Source organism: Gigantopelta aegis, chromosome 10 (assembly GCF_016097555.1).
Source record: "Gigantopelta aegis isolate Gae_Host chromosome 10, Gae_host_genome, whole genome shotgun sequence".
NCBI classification, from domain to species: domain Eukaryota; kingdom Metazoa; phylum Mollusca; class Gastropoda; order Neomphalida; family Peltospiridae; genus Gigantopelta; species Gigantopelta aegis.
In genome coordinates, this window is record NC_054708.1 from 46,426,264 (window position 1) to 46,453,737 (window position 27,474).

General features: G+C 38.2%; 1 protein-coding gene across 1 annotated transcript in view; it reads left to right on the forward strand.

Annotated features, from left to right (window-relative positions):
• Window positions 1–9,512, forward strand: part of LOC121383250 (fatty acid-binding protein, adipocyte-like) — a 75,073-nt gene extending 65,561 nt beyond the window's left edge. The window contains exons 2-4 of the mRNA XM_041513150.1: window positions 1,202–1,380; window positions 7,642–7,752; window positions 8,885–9,512. Of these exons, the coding sequence (XP_041369084.1) occupies window positions 1,202–1,380; window positions 7,642–7,752; window positions 8,885–8,935 (341 nt within the window). The 3' untranslated portion in view covers window positions 8,936–9,512. The remainder of the gene's footprint in view (window positions 1–1,201; window positions 1,381–7,641; window positions 7,753–8,884) is intronic.
• Window positions 9,513–27,474: the final 17,962 nt, after the last annotated feature.

Sequence of the window (27,474 nt, forward strand, 5' to 3'; positions counted from 1 at the left end):
AGAGAAGGGCGAACGGACGTACTGATGGACAAGTGAATAGAGAATGGGAGACTGAGAGAAACAGAGGGAGCGTGTGTGTATGTGTGTAAGAGAAACTGAGAAAGTATGTGTGTATGTGAGAGAGAGAGAGAGAGAGAGAGAGAGAGAGAGAGAGAGAGAGAGAGAGAGAGAGAGAGAGAGAGAGAGAGAGAGAGAGCAAGTATATGTATGTGTGTATGTACGTGCGTGTACGTGTGTGCCTGTGAGATAGATAGACAGAGTGAGAAAGATAAGTATTCCGTATTTGGACGTTTCATTCAACGTAATAAGTGGACAAAACGGGAGCTCAAGGAGTTCAACTACCCCGTAACTAACTACCATCCCCCCGCCACTGTTTTACTAGTTATTTCCTTCTTTCTACGCACAATATTATAATCTATTTAAAAACTGCTTATTAGTGTTTGTGTTTGAAGCCTTTTAGCTGTTTGATAATAATGCAAATATGAATAAACATTGTTATCCAGATTCTGGTATTTTCGTTTAATTCGGGAAACAAAAATGGGATGCAATACTCTTATGATTTATGAAGGTAATGTTATTTGCATGTATCTGACTACCAATGAGTTTTTGTAAAGGTCTCGCTTGTTAATCATGCTGTCGTGAAATAGGAGTCCGTCGTATGCTTGTGTGTCCACGACACGACATATATACACTGTTTATTACCTGTCGTCTGGATCGTGTGTTTCAGTCTGGAATTAATATCTATATATGCTAATTATCTCATTACAAACCGTGTTATACGATAGGCCTAAATACTGAACAAACAATCACATTTTTGCAAACATCTAGTGCCATCACAACACAAATCTTTTCTTTTCTTTAATGGTTAACATGAAATTCACTTGTCTATTAATGTTGGGATCTGATAGCCTAGATTCAGCATCGTTGGTCCTTAGGGTGATAACACAAAGTAATTTTATCTCAGTTCGATTCCATTATTCTTCTATTTTCACGTCTGCTATTTTACGTCTGCCAAGTAACTTTTTTTTTTAAAAGAATATTTCCGATGGTAGATGTAATTTAATAAGTTTCTATACAGAAGAAGGCTCTAATAACAAAAAAAAGGGCCTAACTTAAGATGACATATAGGCCTAACATTTTCCAATAATTTATAAGAAGGCGTGATTGATTCAAACTGATTCTAAATTATTTTTTGATGTAGGCCTACCAGGCGACAAAAAGGAATTCTACAAATCAGCTAAAACTGAGATTTCCTACACAAAAGATGGCGAACTTTGGACAATCAACGTGGGCTACACTGGCGTCCCTAACGGTCGTGTATTTAAATTCAAGCTCGGCGAACCGTATGATTCCGCCAACCTTGACGGGTCTCCGATGAAGGTTTGTCTTTAAAACTGCAGTATCGAGAATACACGCACGCACGCATGTTCATAAATATTAGCCAAACAATTATTGGCTAGTGATTAGATGTTGATGTGTTTTTATCACCTGAGGTAGCAACAGAACAATGTTATCCCACATTTGATGATCATTTAACAAATATATTTATTCTTTTTCTGTAACATTTAAAGGCATACTGTCACAGACCACTGACCTATTTAATGGCCTAACAAAGTATCACCTGAGCAAAAATAATTTGATTTATCCCTAAATATACTTTATTCAACCATCTTCATAACCACCATACTCCATTTATTAATGATATTTTGCTTAAAATAACTGAATTATGGCAATGGTCCATAATTCAAAAACTAAAATTGCCGAGAGGGTTGACATGGATTTCATTCCATCATGATTCATTTAAGGTGATGCGATAGCTAGATTTGGTTTCCAACAATGAATGTAATTTTTATTTATTATCCATTTTTAGACAAATAAGGTCCATAAATCCGTGACAGTATGCCTTTAAATGTTTATTAAAATGGTATTCTCAGAAACAAATTGTCACGGGGATCCTATAATACCCGTAACTGAATGAAACACGATGATCCAAATATCTCTCCTAACTGTATATCTATTAGATCTCTCTGTAACGGGCAGTTCATCCCGCGTGGCTCGTCTAGGTATAATCAGAGATAAGATCTTATGTAAAGTATATATTATTATAGCACGTTTAGTTCACTAGAAAACACAACAAAAACACAATACACTTTGGAATCTGTATTAACCTACGCTGACAAATGTACTGCCGCAGTAATTAACAACAACAAATAATAACAACCCAGAACTGATCACTTAATTATTTAATCTCTAGGTGTCTAGTTTACACAATATTCTAATCATTTCACCGTGACACAACACCCACACGTGTGATAATTGAGAAACGCTGCCAGGGGAACTTAATTAATAAAGGAATTACAACTACCCCGGGCAGGACCGCTATTCCTAACTGGTTAATTTTTAATTAACCCTTAACTACTCATTCAGTAACCTTGTAACACAGACTTAATACTGGTACCTATCACAATAAAGACAATAACCTACAGTTTACCTAGGTCCTCTAGGATAACTGGTTAAGCTTTATATATATAGAACAGTGAGCCTACAGTTTACTGCGTCAGATGACCGGCAGCACCGTCTAAATAATATTGGTATACCTTGGTGGTGTGTGTCACTACTCAATGGAACTTAGAGTGAATTGGAAACCAAATACAATGCCGCGTGTATGGTCGTGGTGAAAGTATTCCGGCCACACATCGTTCCAGTTATGGCCAACGCCAAAAATATTTAAAGTCACATCAATCACATCAAGGTTATACAACAGAGCAGAAAATATATAATTACCAAGTCCAAACGGACGCGCTCCCTGGAAGCCTTCCAATATGTTACTCTCTGATATCTCTAAAACCCTAGCTATTTATCATAAAACCGAATATTGCCTGGGGGCACAACGCGGTTCTCCCCCTATCAAGTGATATCGCCCCCGTAACATTTTCGCCCCCCAGCGAATCTATTTCGAAATAAAACCTCCCCCCTTGAAATAGAATCGCCCCGACCCACGAAATAGAATCACCCCCATAAAATATTCGCCCCTTACTCATTTTTAGTTATTCTGTCATTTAATGAACAATATTCAGGTAAATTATTGTTGAACATATTTATATCACTTATGTTTTATACACGTAAGCATGCCACACACGCGCACACACACATACATAGACACATACATAGACACACACACGCACATATACATACATATACACATATGATACAGACCCTCGCAAAGATAAACACACGAACATACACACGCACACATCCAACTTCAGTTACTGGAATAATGTAGCCTATTAATTATGCATTTGAATTATCAAATATTTGTAAGCAAATATAATGAAAGTTTATAGCTAGATACTTCTTCAAGAATTGTTTGTTTCCTTTCTGCAAACAGTAAACACCTGTCTTAATGTGGTGGTACTAAACATTTTATATCTGTTATAACGCTACTAAAATGATGTTCTTAGATGATATTTTACATATACGCCACTACATCAGTAGAATCACTTGTATAATGGATAATAAAGTGACCCCTATAATTATATAATTCAGTTTACAATAGAAGTCGTCACTACAAGCGAAACATATTATCTGAGTTTTATATATTTGACGGAGAGTATATGATTTTATTCAAATCATAACCATGGATTAATGTCTTTCTGAAATGTTTTAATATGCATGACGTATGAATACCTTATGGAGGAAATCGGGCCACTGCATTCACAAATGAAATAAAGAAATAAAATATCGTCTATAGTCTCTATACTATAGATAGAAATTAATTATAATCATAGACAGTGTAAACTAAAGGTAAAATAGAGGGTATTCTTCTAATGTAATGTTGTATAATTAGAGAGTAATTCGCTTGAGAACTGTTTCCAAAAAGTGTAATATATACACAGAACTTCACATACGTTTTTTTTTCGTTCCTATTTATTGCACGAGTTTATTGTGCGCAAGAATAATATATAGCACGAGACCGCGTAGCGGTCGAGTGGTATATATTCTTGCGCACAATAAACAAGTGCAATAAATAGGAACGAAAAAAATGTATGTGAAGTTCTGTATTTATTACATACCTTCTTTAGTTTATTTATTTATTTTAAAATTAATAAAATAATAAAATAATAATAAACATTCAAGGGAGCTAACTCTCAAACAATAATATGGGGGATTCCCCCAAAAATAGTTCAGGCTTTTATTGGACATATGTTCAATAAAAGATTTTTTAATTGCACGGATCGGAATGGTCTTTATTACTATACTAAGATTGAATGGATATGTAATAAATAAGGATATTTCTCTCTTTTTTCGATGACTATTAAAGACAGCACATAATTTGTATGCGTATGGACTATGGTAGAAATAGATCATCGTCCTATATATAACACATTATAGGGGGGGGGGGGGGGGGGGGGGGGGGGGGGGGGGGGGGCGAAAATATTTGGAGGGGGGCGAGAAATAAATCTGCCGGCCGGCGATTTTCTAGGGGGGCGAATATATTTCACGACACCGGCATATTTTTCTTAGATCCTAGACTGGTCGGCGCCTAGTTCGCCAAATATACCCCGATCGTACCGAACTAGCGGAGGTATTACGTAACAAGGTGCCCACCTGGGCTTAAGTGCATATTGAGACTGCACACGGCCCTCTAAAACAATTAATATCGCCACAGGCGAAAAGAAAATTAAGAGCATGTTCCGTCACACGAATACTTACGATTAAGTCTGTTGAACAACAGACCGTATATCAATAAATTATAACCATATATATATATATATATATATACAGACGGTTTTTCATGTTAACGTGATGTTATAAGTTAACGTATCGTAACATATATTACGGTCATCTGTTCATACGCAATCTGTTTATAAGTTATGGTTGATTTTTATAAGTTAGATATAATAATGGACACGATATGGTGCGATATTTCTACCTCAGAGTCAAAGAATAAATACATTATAAACACTGAGTAAGGTATTACATTTTAGATATAATAAGGATACTAAATAACTTTTTTTTCGTATAGATGTTGTAAGTAGAAAGTGTATAGATTAACGTAATCTTGAGTCGGACACGATATGGTGCGATATGTTATTTATTCTACCTACACTAGAGGGAAACCACCACAGCAAAGAATAAATACATTATAAACATTAGCTATAGAATTGGTGCGATATGTTATTTATTCTACCTACACTAGAGGGAAACCACCACAGCAAAGAATAAATACATTATAAACATTAGCTATAGAATTGGTGCGATACGTTATAAACACTAGCTGTAGAATTGGTGTGATATGTTATTTATTCAACTACACTAGAAGGAAACCACTACAAAGGACACACAAAAAGATACATTTTAAAAGTTTTATTTCTCTTTTTCTGTTGATAGACCTGGGCCTAATAGTGAAGGTAGTTAAAGGGACATTCCTGAGTTTGCTGCATTGTAAGATGTTTCCGACTAATAAAATATTTCTACAATTAAACTTACATATTAAATATATTTTCTTGTTTAGAATATCAGTGTTTGTATATTCAGTGTGTTTCTGGTCGTCTTAATATTTGTAAGAAGCCGAAACTGGATTTTGTCTTCAAGTAATTTCATACGTACGAAAAACTATTATTTTAGGAAATAAAATGAAATTTAACCTAGTACAAATATTAGAACGATCAGAAACACGTTTAATATACAGTCACTAATATTTTATGCAGAAAAATATATTTGATATGTAATTACAATCGTTAAAATCTCTGTTAGTCAATAACATCTTAAAAATTGCAGCAAACTCAGGAATGTCCCTTTAAGACTGTCCTAAAAAGAACACATGTAACAATACTAAATAAATATTTTGAATTAACATGATATTATTTTAACATATTTTACTTATTTTACTTGTATACATATAAGTCTTTTAATTTATTTTGAAACGTTATTGATCTTAAGTCGGACTGTTCAAATTTATTGTTTGATCATAATGTAATTGATGTCCCGACTTAGTATAAAACATTGAACCACCAAGGCTGGGGATAAAATAGGAACTTTAAGTGAAGTAAAGAATCGTTGTCTACAACTGATTACATTATCTTTTTAGATAATTGTGTGTGTACTTGTATTTAACATAATCCAAATTTGATTAAAAGTCCGTTTGCAACAAAAGGGAACATATTAATTGGCAAATATCTCTATAATGAATAATGTTAAAACTTATAGTAAAACGTTATTGAATTTTAAACCAATACCAAATCAAATGACATTTTTGTTTATTAAACATTTCTATGTAAATAAAAGTTTCTTAAAGGCATACTGTCACAGACCACTGACCTATTTAATGATGTAATAAAGTATTACCTGAACAAAAATAATTTGATTTGTCCCTAAATGTACTTTATTCAACCATCTTTATAACCACCATACTCCATTTATTAATGCCATTTTGTAAAAATAATTGAACTATGGCAATGGTCCATAATTCAAAAACTAAAATTGCAGAGAGGAATGACATGGATTTCACTCCATCATGGTTCAGTTAACGTGATGCGATAGCTAGATTTGATTTCCAACAATTAATGTAATTTTTTAAATTTATTATCCATTTATTATCCGAATCCCCTCGCTCGGGCTAAAACTTTTCTGGCTACGCCCCTGATTTCGGTCATTTCAGAGTGTTAATATAATGTGTAAATGCTTTAGTTTACTATAACACTACCGACATACTTAACAGGAGCATGGGGAGAGACAGCTTTTACATTAAGTTATGCGCAACTAACTAAAGTCATTTATTCTTAATAATTGTTCCTACCTTTTAATCCTTGTTGCGTCATTGTCCAAAATAAGTTTAATTAGCCACGGCCCTTCTCACCAGCCTAGGTAATGTCGTGGTTAAGCTATCGGATATAAGGCTGGTAGGTACTGTGTTCGCTTCCCGGTACCGGCTCCCACTAAGAGCGAGTTTAACGACTCAATGGGTAGGTGTGAGGCCACTACACGGACTCCCCTCCCTCACGGGGCGGGACATAGCCCAGTGGTAAAGCGCTCGCTTGATGCGCGGTCGGTTTAGGATCGATCCCCGTCGGTGGGACCATTGGGCTATTTGTCCTTCCAGCCAGTGCACCACGACTGGTATATCAGAGGTCGTGGTATGTGCTATTCTGTCTGTGTGATGCTGCATATGAAAGATCTCTTGCTGCTAATCGAAAAGAGTAGCCCATGAAGTGGCGACAGCGGCTTTCCTCTCTCAATATCCTTAACCATATGTCCGACGCCAAATAACCGTAAATAAAATGTGTTGAGTGCGTCGTTAAATAAAACATTTCCTTCCTTCCCCTCACTAACCACTAACAATTAACCACTGACCCACTGTCCCGGACAAACAATCCATATAGGTGAGGTGTGTGCCATGGACACCGTGCTTGAACCTTAATTGGATATAAGCACGAAAATAACTATAAATTAATGAATGGCCCTTCTTAATGATCTATATTTTAGTTTCCTTCGACCGTAAATCCAAGTGGGCCTTTTTTTCAAACAGTACCATGTTTGGAGATCCAACTACATTCGGCACCGTTGTTCTATGCTCACGTCTTTAAAATACGATTTATTTATTTAGTATTTTTTGTTGTTTATCTGTTGTGTTATTTTCAGAGTGTGATAACAGCAGACGGCTCCAAATTTTTAGAAAAACATACCGGTACAGCCTTAAACCAGGCGCAGATGGACATTGAGCGATGGGTGGAAGGAGACACTATGATACTTGTAAGTAACCAAAACGCTTTCGTCTCATCTTGACAGTGGTTTCGGAACAAGACCAAGGAAGGAAGGAAATGGTTTATTTAACGACGTACTGAACACATTTTTTAAAATGGTTATATGACGTCGGATATATGGTTAAGGACCACACAGATATTGAGGGACTTTATGGGCTACTCTTTTCGATTAGCAGCAGGATCTTTTATATGCACCATCCCATAGACAGGATAACAAATACCACGGCCTTTGATGTACCAGTCATGGTGCACTGGCTGGAGCGAGAAATAGCCCAATGGACCCACTGACGGGGATCGATCCCAAACCGACCGCGCATCAAACGAGCGCTTTACCGCTGGGTTACGTCTCGCCCCCAGGACAAAGCCAGGAGACATTTGCTCCTGGGTGCCTCACAAAAGGAGCTGGTGTTATACTGAATCAGGGAGGGGCTGTCAAAAAAAAAAAAGAGAGAAAAGAATAGTGAACTCCCAAGAATAGCGAAGTATCATGGCACTTCTGTTTTCACGTAAAAGCAAGCAATACAGGAATGATTTAATCGCATCCCCAGCACATTAATATTGTGCTATTAATGGATCTAACATACTGTAAGGTAATTCTTGAGTATAACATATCGGTTGCAAATATTTTCAATACTTAGAAACAAATATATTGTCGCGACTCAACAAGCAAAGCTAATTTTGTAAATATATTCAATAAAATGGTGCAACTACTAGTATATAGTAAATAACTATTCAACAGTGTATATACAAACTAAATAAAAAGTCTACATCGCATCTTAAATGTATTTCAATTCTGCCTAAACGTCATATATATAATGATACGTGAATTGTGCTTGAAGTATATTATGGGCGAATGTTACTGCTTATTGATTTATTAGCAAACATTTATGTAAAATGAATAAAGAAATAGCACAATTTATAATATTTTATTTCTATTACTGTTGACCATTTTGTTCTATGTTGAACCAAACTTTAGAACGTCACTTATTTAAAACACACACACACACACACACACACACACACACACACACATACAAACATACATTATTAATTTATAACGGTGATCCGAAAATACACTATTATATAGTTTCTAATGTTCCTTTACATATTTTTCTTTTCAGAAATGCCACTGCAAGGGTGTAACTATGATATCACACTACAAGCGAGTCTGATAACTGTTTGTTGGAAATGTGCTCAAACGTCATTGGCTGATTGTTGACTTTAAGGAGAATTTGTTGATGTTGTATGCATGGCTGTTGTGACAGTACAAAGGCTATAAACACGATTCGACGTGTAGATAACAGCTTGTTAACTATAAGGAAAATGCCTCCACTTGGCTAAAATGTTCGTAGTATGGCGAACTAGCTTTGGTTAACTTCAAAACTTCAAGAATTTGAATGTTGTCGTTATACTTAAGGTTTGGAAAAGATTTTAAATCAAAATCTTACACTGTTGTAAATGCTTTTTGTGAATAAAGCGAAATATGTATTAAGACGCAATGCTTGCAGATTATACCTTTAACACGTTTTAAAAAGTATTTGTCTTTGTAAAGATCTAGAAAAAAGACATTTGTCTAAACATTTTACACACTAAAATGTTGCTATTAATGTATCTTTTTCCAAGCAAGAGGTTTTGCTTTATTTATTTTTTACAATTAATTATGATCAAATTAGTATCTGTCTTTAATAATTTGATTATGTGCTGAATCCAACGTGACAATAAAGCTGTATTAAAAAGTTTTATTACAAACGAAACGTTATTTATGAGTTCTGAATAGAATACACTCATCAACAATGGATTTGCCTAGAGTGCTGATGGACATAGAGTCGACCTTCTTGATCGGCCCACTGGGTTTTAATGTTTTTTATCAAATGCTTCACAGCTGTGTACCGGCCTCGGTGGCGTCGTGGTTAGGCCATCGGTCTACAGGCTGGTAGGTACTTGGTTCGGATCCCAGTCGAGGCATGGGATTTTTAATCGAGATACCGACTCCAAACCCCGAGTGAGTGCTCCGCAAGGCTCAATGGGTAGGTGTAAACCACTTGCACCGACCAGTGATCCATAACTGGTCAACAAAGGCCATGATTTGTGCTATCCTGCCTGTGGGAATGAATGAATGAATGAATGAATGAATGAATGTTTAACGACACCCCAGCACGAAAAACGAAAAATACATCGGCTATTGGGTGTCAAACTATGGTAATGGAAACAAATAAGGTGATGATCAACATCAATAGAAACATTCAAGATATAAATAAAAACAGTCTAAACAATTGCAAAAATACAAATACAAATATCACAGATAGATACTGACTTTTACTCTAAACTTCAATTTGTGCTGTATTGGCCATTCTCAAAGAGAATGTTACACCCCTGCACCACGGTGAGGATACAGCACGCGCAGGGGTGCCTGTGGGAAGCGCAAATAGAAGATCCCTTGTAGACCGGGAGCCAGGTGAGATTTAATTGTTGCGAGAGTTCCAAAAGGTTTGAGGTGGTTGAGGTGTAGAGGGACCCCAACTGACTACAGAAACCCAATTCTTAAGTAAATATAGTGCGGGAGTAAATAGGGGGCGCTACTGAAATTACCCCCAAAATGGGATTTAATTGTTGTGGAAGTTCCATCCAAAATTCCTTTGCTATTTGGTAGAGGACATGTCTCTGAGCCCAAATCCACTGCTTAAGAAAAAATAATTTGCGGGAAAGGCTACTTAAGAAAGACTCTAATTAGTGCTAATTAGGGATTTAATTGTTGTGAAAGTTCCATCCTTGGAACCAAATGTAAAATGTAGAGTATGCTCACCCGATTCAGAATTACCAATTTAAGAAAAAAATATTGCGGGAAACTGCACTTAAGAAGAGGTCAAATGCTAATTAGTGCTAATTAGGGATTTAATTGTGAAAGTTCCATCCAAAATTCCTTTGCTATTTGGTAGAGGACATATCACTGAGCCCAAATCCACTGCTTAAGAACAAATATTTTGGTGGGAAAGGCTACTTAAGAAAGACTCTAATTAGTGCTAATTAGGGAGTTAATTGTTGTGAAAGTTCCATCCTTGAAACCAAATTAAAATGTAAAGTATGCTCACCTGATTCAGAATTACGAATTTAAGAAGAAAAAAAACATTGCGGGAAAGTGCACTTAAGTAGAGGTGAAATGCTAATTAGTGCTAATTATGGATTTAATTGTTGTGAAAGTTCCATTCGAAATTCCTTTGCTATTTGGTAGAGGACGTCACTGAGCCCAAATCCACTACTTAAGAAAAAATATTTAGTGGGAAAGGCTACTGAAGAAAGACTCTAATTAGTGCTAATTAGGGATTTAATGGTTGTGAAAGTTCCATCTTTGGAACCAAATGTGAAATGCTCACCCGATTTAGACAAGATAATGACTTACAGAGTCAATGTAAAAGGTGGGTATGGTATGAATATGGTATACAGAGTCATAAAACATGTTAATAGCCATTTTTAATTAAATATAGTTTTAAAACGTCTCTATTTTTCCTTCTAAAAACCTATGCGGATTTAGTTTATATAACCCGGTATACAATTTATGTATGCCTAAATGATCTCTATTTCGTAGCTAAATTAAGAGAATATACGTCATTTTGTATTATAATGAGCATACTATATTACCTGATCTTAAATATTATGTGTGCATTTCAACTAAAAGGTTTCACTCAATATTAATATCATCATCCAATTCATCATCATCAAGGACAAACGTGTGTCTGTGATGATAGAAACATGCCATTTTGCATTTTAGGACATATCTTAGGAAATATTTTTGAATAGCAATATTGGAGATTTATTCGGTGATTGTTGTGGCAGCCATTTTCAAAATGGTCATTTTGGCTGCCATGGAAGCCAGTGTAGGTGTCAGAATTGAACATACGATCATTTATTGCTATATACATACTTAATAACACAGAGTTACATATATAAGTCCGTTACACATCTTGTAGTTTACTGCTTAATGACAATTTCATGTTGTTTTTTCTTTAAATAGCTAACATAGTTTATACTACACTAGTATTTCAAGGGCAGCATCAGAATTAATGCCACCAAACACTATTTATTGGAGAACGCCTCTTGGTCAATACCGATGCACTTTAGAAACAATCTATGGAGAACCAAATGTGAACTGATCAACACCACACAATTCATCGGGAACATACAAATTCTGATCTAAATTAAGAGCCGTAACCAACAGTGTTTGAACGCAGAAGAAGAAGAAGAGAAGGGATATGTCCACCATATCTCTTTGGGGAAAGTGACTTACATATTATGTTGCGAACATCGCAGAATTCATATTACACTGGTTAGTACATATGCCTAATGCACACATTGCAGGCATGAACCTCGTAGGTCATATGAGTCAATGTACTAGGAATAATTTTTGAATGGTATGTTTTGACGAAGATGAGATTATTTAGTGGCTATATTCCACGATAACCACCAGTCAGCGAGTACCACCCCTGAGAGGAATGTGACTATCATTTCTCTTGTATTCCTGTTTTTGTAACGCTGCCTATCATCACTCAATGTGTGTAGTGAAAACGGAAGTTCGCATTCTGAATCCTAACCAAATATTCATAATTATCTTGGACCACCCTTTGTATGCCAATGATAAACGTATTGAATGTATATGTCTATTAAGTCATAGTGAATATCACTTAATTTTGTTTCTCGGATGCCTTCATATTAAGATGGCAGCATTCAAAGTGGTAGCAGATCTATATTCTTGATGGCAGTGAATTAGTGGATGTCCTAGTATATATAGGCTGGAGTTGCCTCTTCAGGATCGACAGATTCCTTTCCCAAAAGTCACTAATGTGACGCATCCCCACCCTCCTACAGTAGAAGACATGTATGATTTATACTTCATCAGTCAAAGACTGCTGCAATCATAGAGCTGAATCATGAACCCTGTTCCAATTTTGATTTTTAGTTCTGCAGTTGGAAATAAAAATAATGCTCTTTCTTTAAGCATTTGAAAAGCAAACTTCATTTTGCATACAAGTATTTTACATTATTGGTTTCTTGAAAGAACACAAACTAGGTGACTGTCAGTGCATTTGCAAGATTTGGCGAACTTAATTAATAAAATATTGATGTATATGCTGAATTTTGGCAGGGTGCTTCACAATAAAAACAATATGATAACCATTCTTTGCTATTGACCAGGAACATGAGGAGAATAATGCTTCTATGAAAGGTGGTAGCAGAGCTGGAGTCATCTATGAAGACTGGTCAAAAGTTGAAATATTTTAGACACCATGAATAGACCAAATACACACACAAGACATTTCTGAGAAATATCAGATTGGGTCATATGAAAAATATATTTAAAGAAAGCAGCAAATAGATGAGGCATTGAAGACCACGCTTTCAATGTTATGATGAACAGACTTGGGCAATGACAAGTATGATATATTTATGAAGGAATGGCTTGTTTCTTAGATCGTTTCGAGATAAATAATCTTTTCTTCAAATGACTTCTAGTTTATAATAAATCCAAAGAACAACAGCATCTGTCTTGAAGGAAGACTGTTCCAGGCTTTATTACATTTCTTGTCAAATACAGACACATTTTGCTTTAAGTAGGTGATGCTGTTAGTGAAGAACATTCTAAAATCCAAATACACACAATGGATAGTTTTCTTGGTTCTGCGTTGGAGTAACATAAAGCTAGAAAGTTTGTTTTGTTCAATGACTGGTTAATGGATGTCAAACATTTGGTCATATTATCTAAGAGGAAACCGCTATAGGTTTTTGTTTTGGGTACCAGGCGCGGGGCACTGGCTGAGGCAGGAAAAACCAATCAGAGCTTGGGTTCACCTAGGGGATTCAATCCTTCGACTCAAGCATCTCAGGCGAACGCTGTACTTACTGAGTTAGATCCTGCCCACAAGGAGAGGTAGAAGTCGGTGTTAACAATTCTACTGTAGGCCATTAATGCATGTAAAAAATTACATTTATGTCGCTGCAAGAAATGGTGTTGAAATGTTTTAAGGCTTTTCTATTATGCAGAGACATGTCAGTGTGTTACACAAGCAGATCCTGGTGGTACAAGGTGTTTAACCACTTTATGACATACTAGTATTTGATGTATTGTGACAGGCTGCATGGTCGAAAACTATTTGTTATTAACTCTTTAAAAAAATTCATTAATATATTTTGCCTTGCAACAAGGGGCCATCTATAAAGTACATTTGCCCAGAAAAGTGTGTGGGGGGGGGGGGGGGGGGGGGGGTCGGGCATTACATGGGGAGGTGTACATACCTCAAAATGTATTATTTTATTGGTGTCAGATGGATGCAGTCCGTGCTCCAAATTGTGTCCGATGTACTTTTCAGCGTCGAAGATTAATTTACACCTGAACACGCGTGGGGGGGGGGGGGGGGGGGGGGGGGGGGGGGGGGGGGGGGGTGGAGAGTAATGATCAAATATACAAACGGTGTACATGGAGCAGGGGTAATAAAAAAAAATCCCCGATTTTGAAAAAAACCCCACACTTTATGGATGGTCTCCAATTAGCAGTCTAAAAAAACAAACATTTTACAGTGACAAGATGGCGCACATCTCTCAGAAAATTTGTTTTTGCTATTAACATGTTTTATGACTGTATACCATATTCATACATAATATTGACTTATCTGTACAATAGTCACCAAAAGCTATCCATTGATATACTACATGTCCATGTTCTAAACAAAAAAACCCACCTTTCACATTGATGCTGTAAGTCATTATCTTGTCTGAATCGGGTGAGCATTTCACATTTGGTTTCAAGGATGGAACTTTTACAACAATTAAATCCCTAATTAGCACTAATTAGAGTCTTTTTTAAGTAGCCTTTCCCGCAAAATATGTTTTCTTAAGCAGTGGATTTGGGCTCAGTGACATGTCCTCTACCAAATAGCAAAGGAATTTTGGATGGATATTTCACAACAATTAAATCCCTAATTAGCACTAATTAGCATTTGACCTTTTCTTAACTGCACTTTCCCGCATTATTTTTTTTCTTAAATTGGTAATTCTGAATCGGGTGAGCATACTCTACATTTTACATTTGGTTCCAAGGATGGAACTTTCACAACAATTAAATCCCTAATTAGCACTAATTAGAGTCTTTCTTAAGTAGCCTTTCCCGCAAAATATTTTTTCTTAAGTTGTGGATTTGGGCTCAGTGAGATGTCCTCTAATAAGTAGTAAAGGAATTTTGGATGGAACTTTCACAACAATTAAATCCCATTTTGGGGGTAATTTCAGTAGCGCCCCCTATTTACTCCCGCACTATATTTACTTAAGAATTGGGTTTATGTAGTCAGTTGGGGTCCCTCTACACCTCAACCACCTCAAACCTTTTCGAACTCTCGCAACAATTAAATCTCACCTGGCTCCCGGTCTATTGCTGCTAATCGGAAAGAGTAGCCCATGTAGTGGCGACAGCGGATTTCCTCTCAAAATCTGTGTGGTCCTTAACCATATGTCTGACGCCATATAACCGTAAATAAAATGTGTTGAGTGCGTCGTTAAATAAAACATTTCTTTCTTTCTTTCACAGCTGTGTTGGCTGACTTGGTTTTTGGAAAGTGCATATAAAAGATCCCTTAGTACTACGAGCGTATCCACAACCGCTAGAGCACATTGATTTTTAATCATCAGCTGTTGGATGTGAAACGTTTCGTAATTCTGACATATATAGAGAGGAAACCAGCTACAATTTTTCATTAGTAGCAAGGGATGTTTATATGCACTATCCCACAAACAGGACAGCACATACCACGGCCTTTGGTATAGCAGTCGTGGTGTATTGGCTGGGACGAGAAATAGCCTGCGATCGATCGTAGAGCGACCGCGCATTAGGTGAGCTCTTTACCACTGGGCTACGTCGTGCCACCCCCCCACCCCCCCCACCCCCCCACACACACATAGAGACACACACATGCGCGCGCGTGATGAATGCACTTTCCCATGGACAGAGCAATACATACCACTGCGTTTGACGTGCCAATCGTGGTTCACTGGTGGGAGGGGGAACACGAGAGTCCATCAAGGGCGATCGATCAGTTCGAACCATCGCAAAGTAAATGAGCGCTCTGCCACTGATCTAATTCACCCCCCCCCCCCCGTTTGTGATGTATTAACGCTCGCTAGACCGATGTTTACGCCTAACATCGAATGTGATGCGATTGAACATGATGGTACCAGTCCAATTGTTCGCGATCGCTTTCCATCCTGAACATGTCACTGCTTGATAGGAGGGAATGAATGAATGAAATATTTTATTTAACGACGCACTCAACACATTTTATTTACAGTTATATGGCGTCAGACATATGGTTAAGGACCACACAGACTGAGAGAGGAAACCCGCTGTCGCCTCTTCAGCAGCAAGGGATATTTTATAAGCATCATCCCACAGACGGTGTATTACATACCACGGCCTTTGATACAACAGTCGTGATGCACTGGCTGGAACGAGAAATAGCCCAATGGGCCCACCGTTGGGGATCGATCCCACACCGACCACACATAGATCGAGCACTGTACCACTGTCCCCACGCAATGGGATACTCTGGGTATGGGTAACTATATTTACGTGCCCCTATCCACGAAGGTTCAGGCACGCCCACTGCGGAATTAGCCTCTGACTTCGCCAGTGACTGACTCCGGAGCAGGGGGGGGGGGGGGGGTAAGTTTGAAGTGGGCGGAATTTGGAAAAAAGCCATTTAGTAAGCGCGGACCGACTAGCAGACACTTCATAAACAAGAAGTAACACCGAGTGGGAGCCGTGTTCTGATTGGCTGAATTTCGATTCCTCGGTGAAGCCTGTTTTTTACCTAAGTCTACAAAGAGTACTGCATACCGATACATGTCTGGACTCTAAAATTTTAGCCAAAAATGGTTAAGACTGCTCGGCCGAAAAGTTTTAAGGTGATTTTGAGCAATTGAACGGGCGCCAAAACAAAATGCGTTAGACTATTTATAAAAAAATAAACATAAAAATTTTGAACTGCATTCCAAAACATTTAAAGTCTAACTAGCCCAAAAAAGGAGGTTACTCACGGAGGAAAGGAGGTTGGCGTCTAGGGGGATCCGATGAATCCGGTGATCTCAAGCTGCGGGAGGAACTGCCGGTAGTCGGAGTCTGCTAACTCCTTGGTGATGGAACGGTAGTGAGTCCCCGCGATGGTTTTAAGAACACGATGTAGTGTCGGGTTGTCCATCTCCAAGAATAGCACACCTTGGCTGAATATTCCGCTCCGGCAGATGGTGACGCAAACTGCGTCGTGTCCCTCCCGCGTCTTGAGTCGATGTACCGCGAACTCCCCCTCGTCTGGATTGTCTGGCAATGGATTGTAGGAAAGGGCCTTGGGTCTGCTGATGAGTAGACGTTCATCCCGGATGTTGTTCTTAACCAGTTGTTGGTAACGCTGGGGGAGACGGCTGGCCTGCAGTGACCACTGCTCCACTGGTTGTTCGTGTGTCTCCGGCGGTTGAGAGGGGCGGCTCGGCTTGGCTGGTATGGCACTCGGGGGAGTGGTCGCCTTCCTCTTGACAACGGCCACCTTCCGGGCCTGCGCCTCAACGGGTGTCGCCAGTATAATCGGCGACAAGTCCGAAAGCGCTTCCGTAGGAATTGGTGCAGGTGGCCGGTTGAACGGTGTGACGCAGATTTCCGTGTCGAACTCCGTCTCCAGCTCTTCCGTTGGCATAGAAGCTTGAACATCCGGGGCCGGAACCTCTTCTGCTCTTGTCTTCTTGCTCGGGTGAGCGGTGTTCGGCGGTCGAACAGAAGGAGTCGCCGCCGGCGGTTTAGCCACCGGTTTTGACCCCCCCTGCGCCGCCGCTGGCACACGTCTCCTCTTCCTCCATCTTCCTTTCTTTTGAATCCGGTCTCCGTACACCAAGGTCACGGTTGCCCGTGACCCGGTGTACGAGACTCGATACTCCAACAGCATTCCATACGTCTTCATCAGTTCCCCCAGGTGGGGGGGCAGATCGAGAGAACAAGGACTAACGTCCGTCTTCATCGTTGAGAAATATTGGAATGCCCAACTGAAAAATGATGGGATACTCTTTCTGATTAGCAGTCAGGGATATTTTATATGCAGCATCACACAGACAGGATAGTACAAACCACGGCCTTTGTTACGCAAGTTGTGGAGCTCTGGCTGGAAAAATAAATAGCCCAATGGGTTTTTGGCTGGAGAACAGAAGTACATAGATTGCAACCGTTTGGTTAATCAGGGCAAAAATAAATTTTGGGGCCGATTTTTGCAAAATTTATTTTTGCCGAATGGTGTGTACTAAGTAATGGAATAAACAAAGTCTTTGGTACATAATGGATAGGGACCACTCACACAGAGTCTCCTCCACTCTATAAATATCAGAACCTTTTCTGGAAGTCAGTATATGAGGCAATGACCCCCCATACATGCAAAAGAAAGAAAGAAATGTTTTATTTAACGACGCACACAACACATTTTATTTACGGTTATACAGCGTCAGACATTTCGCTAAGGACCACACATATTTTGAGAGGAAACCCGCTGTCGCCACTACATGGGCTACTCTTTCCGATTAGCAGCAAGGTATCTTTTATTTGCGTTTCCCACAGGCAGGATAGCAAAAACCATGGCCTTTGTTGAACCAGCTATGGATCACTGGTCGGTGCAAGTGGTTTACTCCTAACCATTGAGCCTTGCGGAGAACTCACTCAGGGTTTGGAGCTGGTATCTGGATTAAAATCTCATGCTTCGACTGGGATCTGAACCAAGTACCTACCAGCATATAGACCGATGGACTAACCACGACGCCACCAAGGCCGGTACCATACAAGTACGCACTATAGTGCAGAAAGCATTGCTATATGTGTTCTGACATCTAGTTCACCCTACCCCTAAAAATAAAATGTGTAAATGTAAAGGCAAATGTATGTATCGTATGTACGCCCTGTGTGGGCGAATTATAGGAACATTTATGTTAGTCCTTGGCCCAAATATTTGGTGAATAAGGGCAAAAATAAATATTGGGGCCAAATTTTCCAAAATTGATTTTTGCCGAATGGTGTGTATTAAGTAGTCGAATAGAGAAAGTTTTTGGTACATAATGGAGAGAAACCAGTTACACTGTGTCTCCCCCACTCTATAAATATGAGAACCCCTTCTGGAAGTCAGTATATGAGGCAGCGACCGCCATACAAGTAGGCACTATAGGGCTGAAAGCATTGCTATATGTGTTCCGACATCTAGTTCACCGCACCCCTAAAAATAAAATGTTTAAATGTTAAGGCAAATGTATGTATCATATGTACGCCCTGCGTGGGCGAATTATAGGAACATTTATTTTAATCTTTGTCCCACATATTTGGTGAATAAGGCCAAAAATAAATTTTGGGGCCGAATTTTCCAAAATTGATTTTTGCCGAATGGTGTGTATTAAGTAGTCGAATAGAGAAAGCTTTTGGTACATAATGGACAGGGACCACTCAGCCAGGGTCTCCCCCACTCTGTAAATATCAGAACCCTTTCTGGAAGTGAGTATATGAGGCAATAAACGCCATAGAAGTACGCACTATAGTTCTAAAAGCATTGCTATATGTTTTATGACATTTAGTTCACCCCACACCTAAAAATAAAATGTGTAAATGTAAAGGAAAATATATGTATCGTATGTACGCCCGGTTTGGGCGATTTATAGGAACATTCATCTTAGTCCTTGGCCGAAATATTTGGTGAATAAGGGCAAAAATAAATTTTGGAGCTGAATTTTCCAAAATTGATTTTCGCCGAATTGTGTGTATTAAGTAGTCGAATAGAGAAAGGTTTTGGTACATAATGGACAGGGACCACTCAGCCAGTGTCTCTCCCACTCTATAAATATCAGAACCCTTTGTGGAAGCCAGTATATGAGGTAATAACCGCCATAGAAGTACGCACTATGGTGCTGAAAACATTGCTATTTGTGTTCTGACATCTAGTTCACCCCACCCCTAAAAATAAAATGTGTAAATATAAACGCAAATGTATGTATCGTATGTACGACCTGTGTGGGCGAATTACACGAACATTTATTTTAGTCCTTGGCCCAAATATTTGGTGAATAAGGGGAAAAATAAATTTTGGGGCCGAATTTTCCAAAATTAATATTTGCCGTAGGGTGTGTATTAAGTAGTCGAATAAACAAAGTTTATGGTACATAATGGATAGGCTACATGGGCTACTCTTTCCGATTAGCAGCAAGGGATCTTTTACTTGCGCTTCCTACAGTAAGGATAGCACAAACCATGGCCTTTGTTGAACAAATTATGGAGCACTGGTCGGTGGAAGCGGTTTACTCCTAACCACTGAAGCTTGCGGAGTACTCACTCAGGGTTTGGAGCCGGTATCTGGATTAAAAAGCCATGCGTCGACTGGGATCCTAACCAAGTTCCTAACAGCCTGTAGACCTAGGGCCTAACCAAGACGCCACCAAGGCGGGTACCATACAAGTACCCACTATAGTGCTGAAAGCATTGCTATATGTGTTCTGACGTCTAGTTCACCCCTCCTCTAAACATAAAATGTGTAAATGTAAAGGCAAATGTATGTATCGTATGTACGCCCTCTGTGGGCGAATTATAGGAACATTTATTATAGTCTTTGGCCCAAATATTTGGTGAATAAGGCCAAAAATAAATTTTAGGGCCGCATTTTCCAAAATTGATTTTTGCCGAATAGTGTGTATTAAGTACTCGAATAGAGAAAGTTTTTGGTACATAATGGACAGGGACTACTCAGCCAGGGTCTCCCCCACTCTGTAAATATCAGAACCCTTTCTGGAAGTCAGTATATGAGGCAATAACCGCCATACAAGTACGCACTATGGTGCTGAAAGCATTGCTATATGTGTTCTGACATCTACTTCACCCCAACACTAAAAATAGCATGTGTAAATGTAAAGGCAAATGTGTATATCGCATGTACGCCCTGCGTGGGCGAATTATAGGAACATTTATTTTAGTCTTTGGCCAATTTTTTTTTTTGTGGCCAGAATTTTAGGAAAATTGATTTTTGCCGAATGGTGTGTATTAAGTTGTCGAATAGAGAATGTTTTTGGTACATAATGGATACAAAGCAGTCACAGAGGGTCTCCCCCACTCTATAAATATGAGAACGTCTGAAAGTCAGTATATGAGGCAATGACCGCCATACAAGTACGCAGTATAGTGGTGAAAGCATTGTTATCTGTGTTCTGACATCTAGTTCACCGGACCCCTAAAAATAAAATGTGTAAATGTAAAGGGGCATGTATGTATCGTATGTACGCCCTGTGTGGGCGAATTATACGAACATATAAATAGAGTAGGGTAGACACTGGGTGACTTTGTTTGTTCGACTACTTAATACACACCGTTCGACAAAAATCAATTTTGGAAAATTCGGCTCCAAAATTTATTTTGGCCCTTATTAAGCAAATATTTGGGCCAAGGAGTAAAATAAATGTTCCTATAATTCGCGCACACAGGGCATATCTACGATACATACATTTGCCTTTACATTTACACATTTTATTTTTAGGGGTGGGGTGAATTATATGTCAGGACACAAATAGCAATGCATTCAGCACGATAGTGCGTAACTGTATTGCGTTTATTGCCTCATATACTGACTTCCAGAAAGGGGTCTGATATCTATAGAGTAGGGGAGACACTGGGTAACTGATTCCTATCCATTATGTACCGAAAACGTTGTTTATTCGACTACATAATACACACCATTCGGCAAAAATTAATTTTCGAAAATTCGGACCCAAAATTTATTTTTGCCCTTATTAACCAAATATTTGGGCCAGGCACTAAAATAAATGTTCCTATAATTCGCCCACACAGGGCGTACATGCGATACCTACATTTGCCTTTATATTTAAACATTTTATTTTTAGAGGTGGGGAGAGCTAGATGTTAGAAGACATATAGCAATGCTTTCTGCACTATAGTGTGTACTTGTTTCGCGGTCTTTGCCTCATATACTGACTTTCAGAAGGGGTTCTCATATTTATACAGTGGGGGAAACCCTGTGTGACTGGTTTCTATCCATTATGTTCCAAAAACTTTGTTTATTCGATTCCTTAATACACACCATTCGGTAAAAATATATTTTCGAAAATTCGGTCCCAAAATTTATTTTTGCCCTTATTCACTAAACATTTGAGACAAGGACTAAAATAAATGTTTCTATAATTCGCGCACACAGGGCGTACATGCGATACATACATTTGACTTTACATTTATACATTTTAATTTTTTTTGGGGTGGGGTGAACTAGATGTCAGAACACATATAGCAATGCTTTCAGCACTATAGTGCGTACATGTATGGCGGTTATTACCTCATATACTGACTTTCAGAAGGGGTCCTAATATTTATAGAGTGGGAAAGACCCTGTGTGACAGATTTCTATCCATTATGTACCAAAAACTTTGTTTATTCGACTACTTAATACACACCATTCGGGAAAAATCAATTTTGAAAATTCTGGCCAGAAAAAAAAAAATTGGCCGTATTCACCAATTGGCTCTTATTCACCAAACATTTGGGCCTAGGACTAAAATAAATGTTCCTATAATTCGCCCACACATGGCGTACATACGATATATACATTCGCCTTTACATTTACACATTTTATTTTTAGGGGTGGGGAGAACTAGATGTCAGAACACATATAGCAATGCTTTCAGCACTATAGTGCGTGCGTACTTGTATGTCGGTCATTGCCTCATATACCTACTTTCAGAAGGGGTTCTCATATTTATAGAGTGGGAAAGACCCTGTGTGACTGGTTTCTATCCATTATGTACCAAAAACTTTTTTTATTCGACTACTTAATACACACCATTCGGTAAAAATCAATTTTGGTTAATTTGGCCTCAAAATTTATTTTTGCCCTTATTCACCAAACATTTGGGCCAAGGACTAAAATAAATGTTCCTATAATTCGCGCACACAGGGCGTACATGCGATACATACATTTGCCTTTACATTTACACATTTTATTTTTAGGGGTGGGGTGAACTAGATGACAGAACACATATAGCAATGCTTTTCGCACTATAGTGCGTACTTGTATGGCGGTTATTACCTCATATACTGACTTTCAGAAGGGGTTCTCATATTTATAGAGTAGGGTAGACACTGGGTGTCTGGTTCAAATCCATTATGTACCAAAAAGTTTGTTTATTCGACTACTTAATACACACCATTCGGCAAAAATCAATTTTGGTTAATTTGGCCTGAAAATTTATTTTTGCCCTTATTCACCAAACATTTGGGCCAAGGACTAAAATAAATGTTCCTATAATTCGCTCACACAGGGCGTACATGCGATACATATATTTGCCTTTACATTTACACATTTTATTTTTAGGGTTGGGGTGAACTAGAAGTCAGAACACATATAGCAATGCTTTTCGCACTATAGTGCGTACTTCTATGGCGGTTATTACCTCATATACTGACTTTCAGAAGGGGTTCTCATATTTATAGAGTAGGGTAGACACTGGGTGTCTGGTTCAAATCCATTATGTACCAAAAACTTTGTTTATTCGACAACTTAATACACACCATTCGGTAAAAATCAATTTAGCAAAATTCGGCCCCCAAATTTATTTTTGCCCTTATTAACCAAATATTTTGGCCAGGCACTAAAATAAATGTTGCTATAATTCGACCACACAGGGCGTACATGCGATACATTTAAACATTTTATTTTTAGAGGTGGGGTGAACTAGATGTCAGAACACATATAGCAATGCTTTCAGCACTATAGTGTGTACTTGTTTGGCGGTCATTGCCTCATATACTGACTTTCAGAAGGGGTTCTCATATTTATACAGTGGGGGAGACCCCATGTGACTGGTTTCTATCCATTATGTTCTAAAAACTTTGTTTATTCGACTCCTTAATACACACCATTCGGCAAAAATAAATGTTCGAAAATTCGGTCCGAAAATTTATTTTTGCCCTTATCCACCAAATATTTGGGCCAAGGACTACAATAAATTTCCCTATAATTCGCCCACACAGGTCGTACATACGATACATACATTTGACTTTACATTTACACATTTTATTTTTAGGGGTGGGGTGAACTAGATGTCAGAACACATATACCAATGGTTTTCACAGTATAGTGCGTACTTGTATGGCGGTTATTACCTCATATACTGACTTTCAGAAGGGGTTCTCATATTTATAGAGTGGGAAAGACCCCGTGTGACTGGTTTCTATCCATTATGTACCAAAAACTTTGTTTATTCGACTACTTAATACACACCATTCGGCAAAAATCAATTTTGGAAAATTGGGCCCCATAACTTATTTTTGCACTTATTCACCAAACATTTGGGCCAAGGAGGAAAATAAATGTTCCTATAATTCGCGCACACAGGGCGTACCTACGATACATACATTTGCCTTTACATTTACACATTTTATTTTAAGGATTGGGCAGAACTAGATGTCAGAACACATATAGCAATGCTTTCAGCACTATAGTGCGTACTTGTATGGCGGTTATTGCCTCATATACTGACTTCCAGAAAGAATTCTGATATTTATAGAGTAGGGTCGACACTGGGTGACTGGTTCAAATCCATTATGTACGAAAAACTTTGTTTATTAGACTACTTAATACACACCATTCGGCAAAAATCAATTTTGGAAAATTCGGCCCCAAAAATTATTTTTTGCCCTTATTAACGAACTATTTGGGTCATGCACTACAAAAAGGTTCCGTATAATTCGCCCACACAGGTCGTATATACGATACATACATTTGTCTTTATATATACACATTTTATTTTTAGGGGTGGGGTGAATTAGATGTCGAAACACAAATAGCAATACATTCAGCACTATAGTGTTTACTTGTATGGCGGTCCTTGGCTCATATACTGACTTTCAGAAGGGGTTCTCATAGTTATAGAGTGGGGAAGACCCTGTGTCACTGGTTTCCATCCATTATGTACCAAAAACTGTGTTTATTCGACTACTTAATACACACCATTCGGCAAAAATAAAGTTTCGAAAATTCGGCCCCAAAATTTATTTTTGCCCTTATTCACCAAACATTTGGGCCTAGGACTAAAATAAATGTTCCTATAATTCGCCCACGAAGAGTGTTTATTCGATACATACATTTGTCTTTATATATACACATTTTATTTTTAGGGGTGGGGTGAATTAGATGTCAGAACACAAATAGCAATACATTCAGCACTATAGTGTGTACTTGTATGGCGGTCCTTCATGATATACTGACTTTCAGAAGGGGTTCTCATAGTTATAGAGTGGGAAAGACCCTGTGTCATTGGTTTCTATCTATTATGTACCAAAAACTTTGTTTATTCGACGACTTAATACACACGATTCGGCAAAAATCAATTTTGGAAAATTCGGCCCCAAAATTTATTTTTGCCCTTATTAACCAAATATTTCGGCCAAGGACTAAAATAAATGTTCCTATAATTCGCGCACACTAGGCGTACCTACGATACATATATTTGCCTTTATATTTACACATTTTATTTTTAGGGGTGGGGTGAATTAGATGTCAGAACACAAATAGCAATGCTTTTCGCATTATAGTGCGTACTTGTATGGCTGTTATTACCTCATATACTGACTTTCATAAGGGGTTATCATATTTATAGTGTGGGTAAGACCCCGTATGACTGGTTTCTATCCATTATGTACCAAAAACTTTGTTTATTAGAAGACTTAATATGCACCATTCGGCAAAAATAAATTTAGGAAAATTCGGCCTCAAAATTTATTTTTGCCCTTATTAACCAAATATTTGGTCCAGGCACTAAAATAAATGTTCCTATAATTCGCCCGCCCTCAGGGCGCACATGCCGATACATACATTTGGCTTTACATTTAAACATTTTATTTTTAGGGGTGGGGTGAACTAGATGTCAGAACACATATAGCAATGTTTTCAGCACTATAGTGCGTACTTGTTTGGCGGTCATTGCCTCAGATACTGACTTTCAGAAGGGGTTCTCATATTTATAGAGTGGGGGAGACCCTGTGTGATCTGGTTTCTATCCATTATGTACCCAAAAACTGTGTTTATTCGACTTCTTTAATACACACCATTCGGCAAAAAAACGATTTTGGAAAATTTGGCCTCAAAATATATTTTTGCTCTAATTCACCAAACATTTGGGCCAAGGACTAAAATAAATGTTCCTTTAATTCGCGCACACAGGGCGTACATGCGATACATACATTTGCCTTTACATTTACACATTTCATTTTTAGGGGTAGGGTGAACTAGATGTCAGAACACATAGAGCAATGCTTTCAGCACTATAGTGCTTACTTGTATGGCGGTTATTACCTCATATACTGACTTTCAGAAGGGGTTCTCATATTTATAGAGTAGGGTAGACACTGGGTGTCTGGTTCAAATCCATTATGTACGAAAAACTTTGTTTATTCGACAACTTAATACACACCATTCGGTAAAAATCAATTTTGCAAAATTCGGCCCCCAAATTTATTTTTGCCCTTATTTACCAAATATTTTGGCCAAGGACTACAATAAATTTCCCAATAATTCGCCCACACAGGTCGTGCATACGATACATACATTTGCCTTTACATTTACACATTTTATTTTTAGGGGTGGGGTGAACTAGAAGTCAGAGCACATATTGCAATGGTTTCAGCACTATAGTGCGTACTTGCATGGCGGTCATTAACTCATACACTGACTTTCAGAAGGGGTTCTCATATTTATAGAGTGGGGGAGACCCTGTGTGACTGGTTTCTATCTATTATGTACCAAAAACTTTGTTTATTCGACTACTTAATACACACGATTCGGGAAAAATCAATTTTTGAAAATTCGGCCCCAAAATTTATTTTTACCCTTATTAACCAAATATTTCGGCCAAGGACCAGAATAAATGTCCCTATAATTCGCCCACACGTGGCGTACATACGATATATACATTTTCCTTTAAATTTACACATTTTATTTTTAGGGGTGGGGAGATCTAGATGTCACAACACATATAGCAATGCTTTCAGCACTATAGTGCGTCTTTTAATGGCGGTCCTTGCCTCATATCTGACTTAGAAGGGGTCTCATGTTATAGATGGGAAAGACCCTGTTGACTGGTTTTTCGATTATTATGTACCAAAAACTTGTTTATATGTCGATACTAATACACACATTCGTTAAAAATCAATTTTGCAAAATTCGGCCCCAAAATTTATTTTTGCCCTTATTACACCAATATTTTGCCAAGGACTACAATAAATTTCCAAATAATTCGCCCACACAGGTCTACATACGATCATACATGTTTGCTTTACATTTACACATTTTTTTTTTTAGGGTGGGGTGAAACTAGACGTCGAGGGCAACATATTGCAATGGTTTCAGCACTAAGTGCGTACTTGCATGGCGGCATTAACCCTAACTGACTTTCAGAAGGGGTTTCTCAATTTTAAGAGTGGGGGAACCCTGTGGTTGATGGTTTCTATCTTATGTACCAAAAAATTTGTTTTATTTCGACTACTTAATCCCACGTTCGGGAAAAATCAATTTTTGAAAATTCGGCCCCCAAAATTTATTTTTACCCTTATTAACCAAATATTTGGGCCAAGGACCACAATAAATGTCCCTATAATCGCCGACACGTG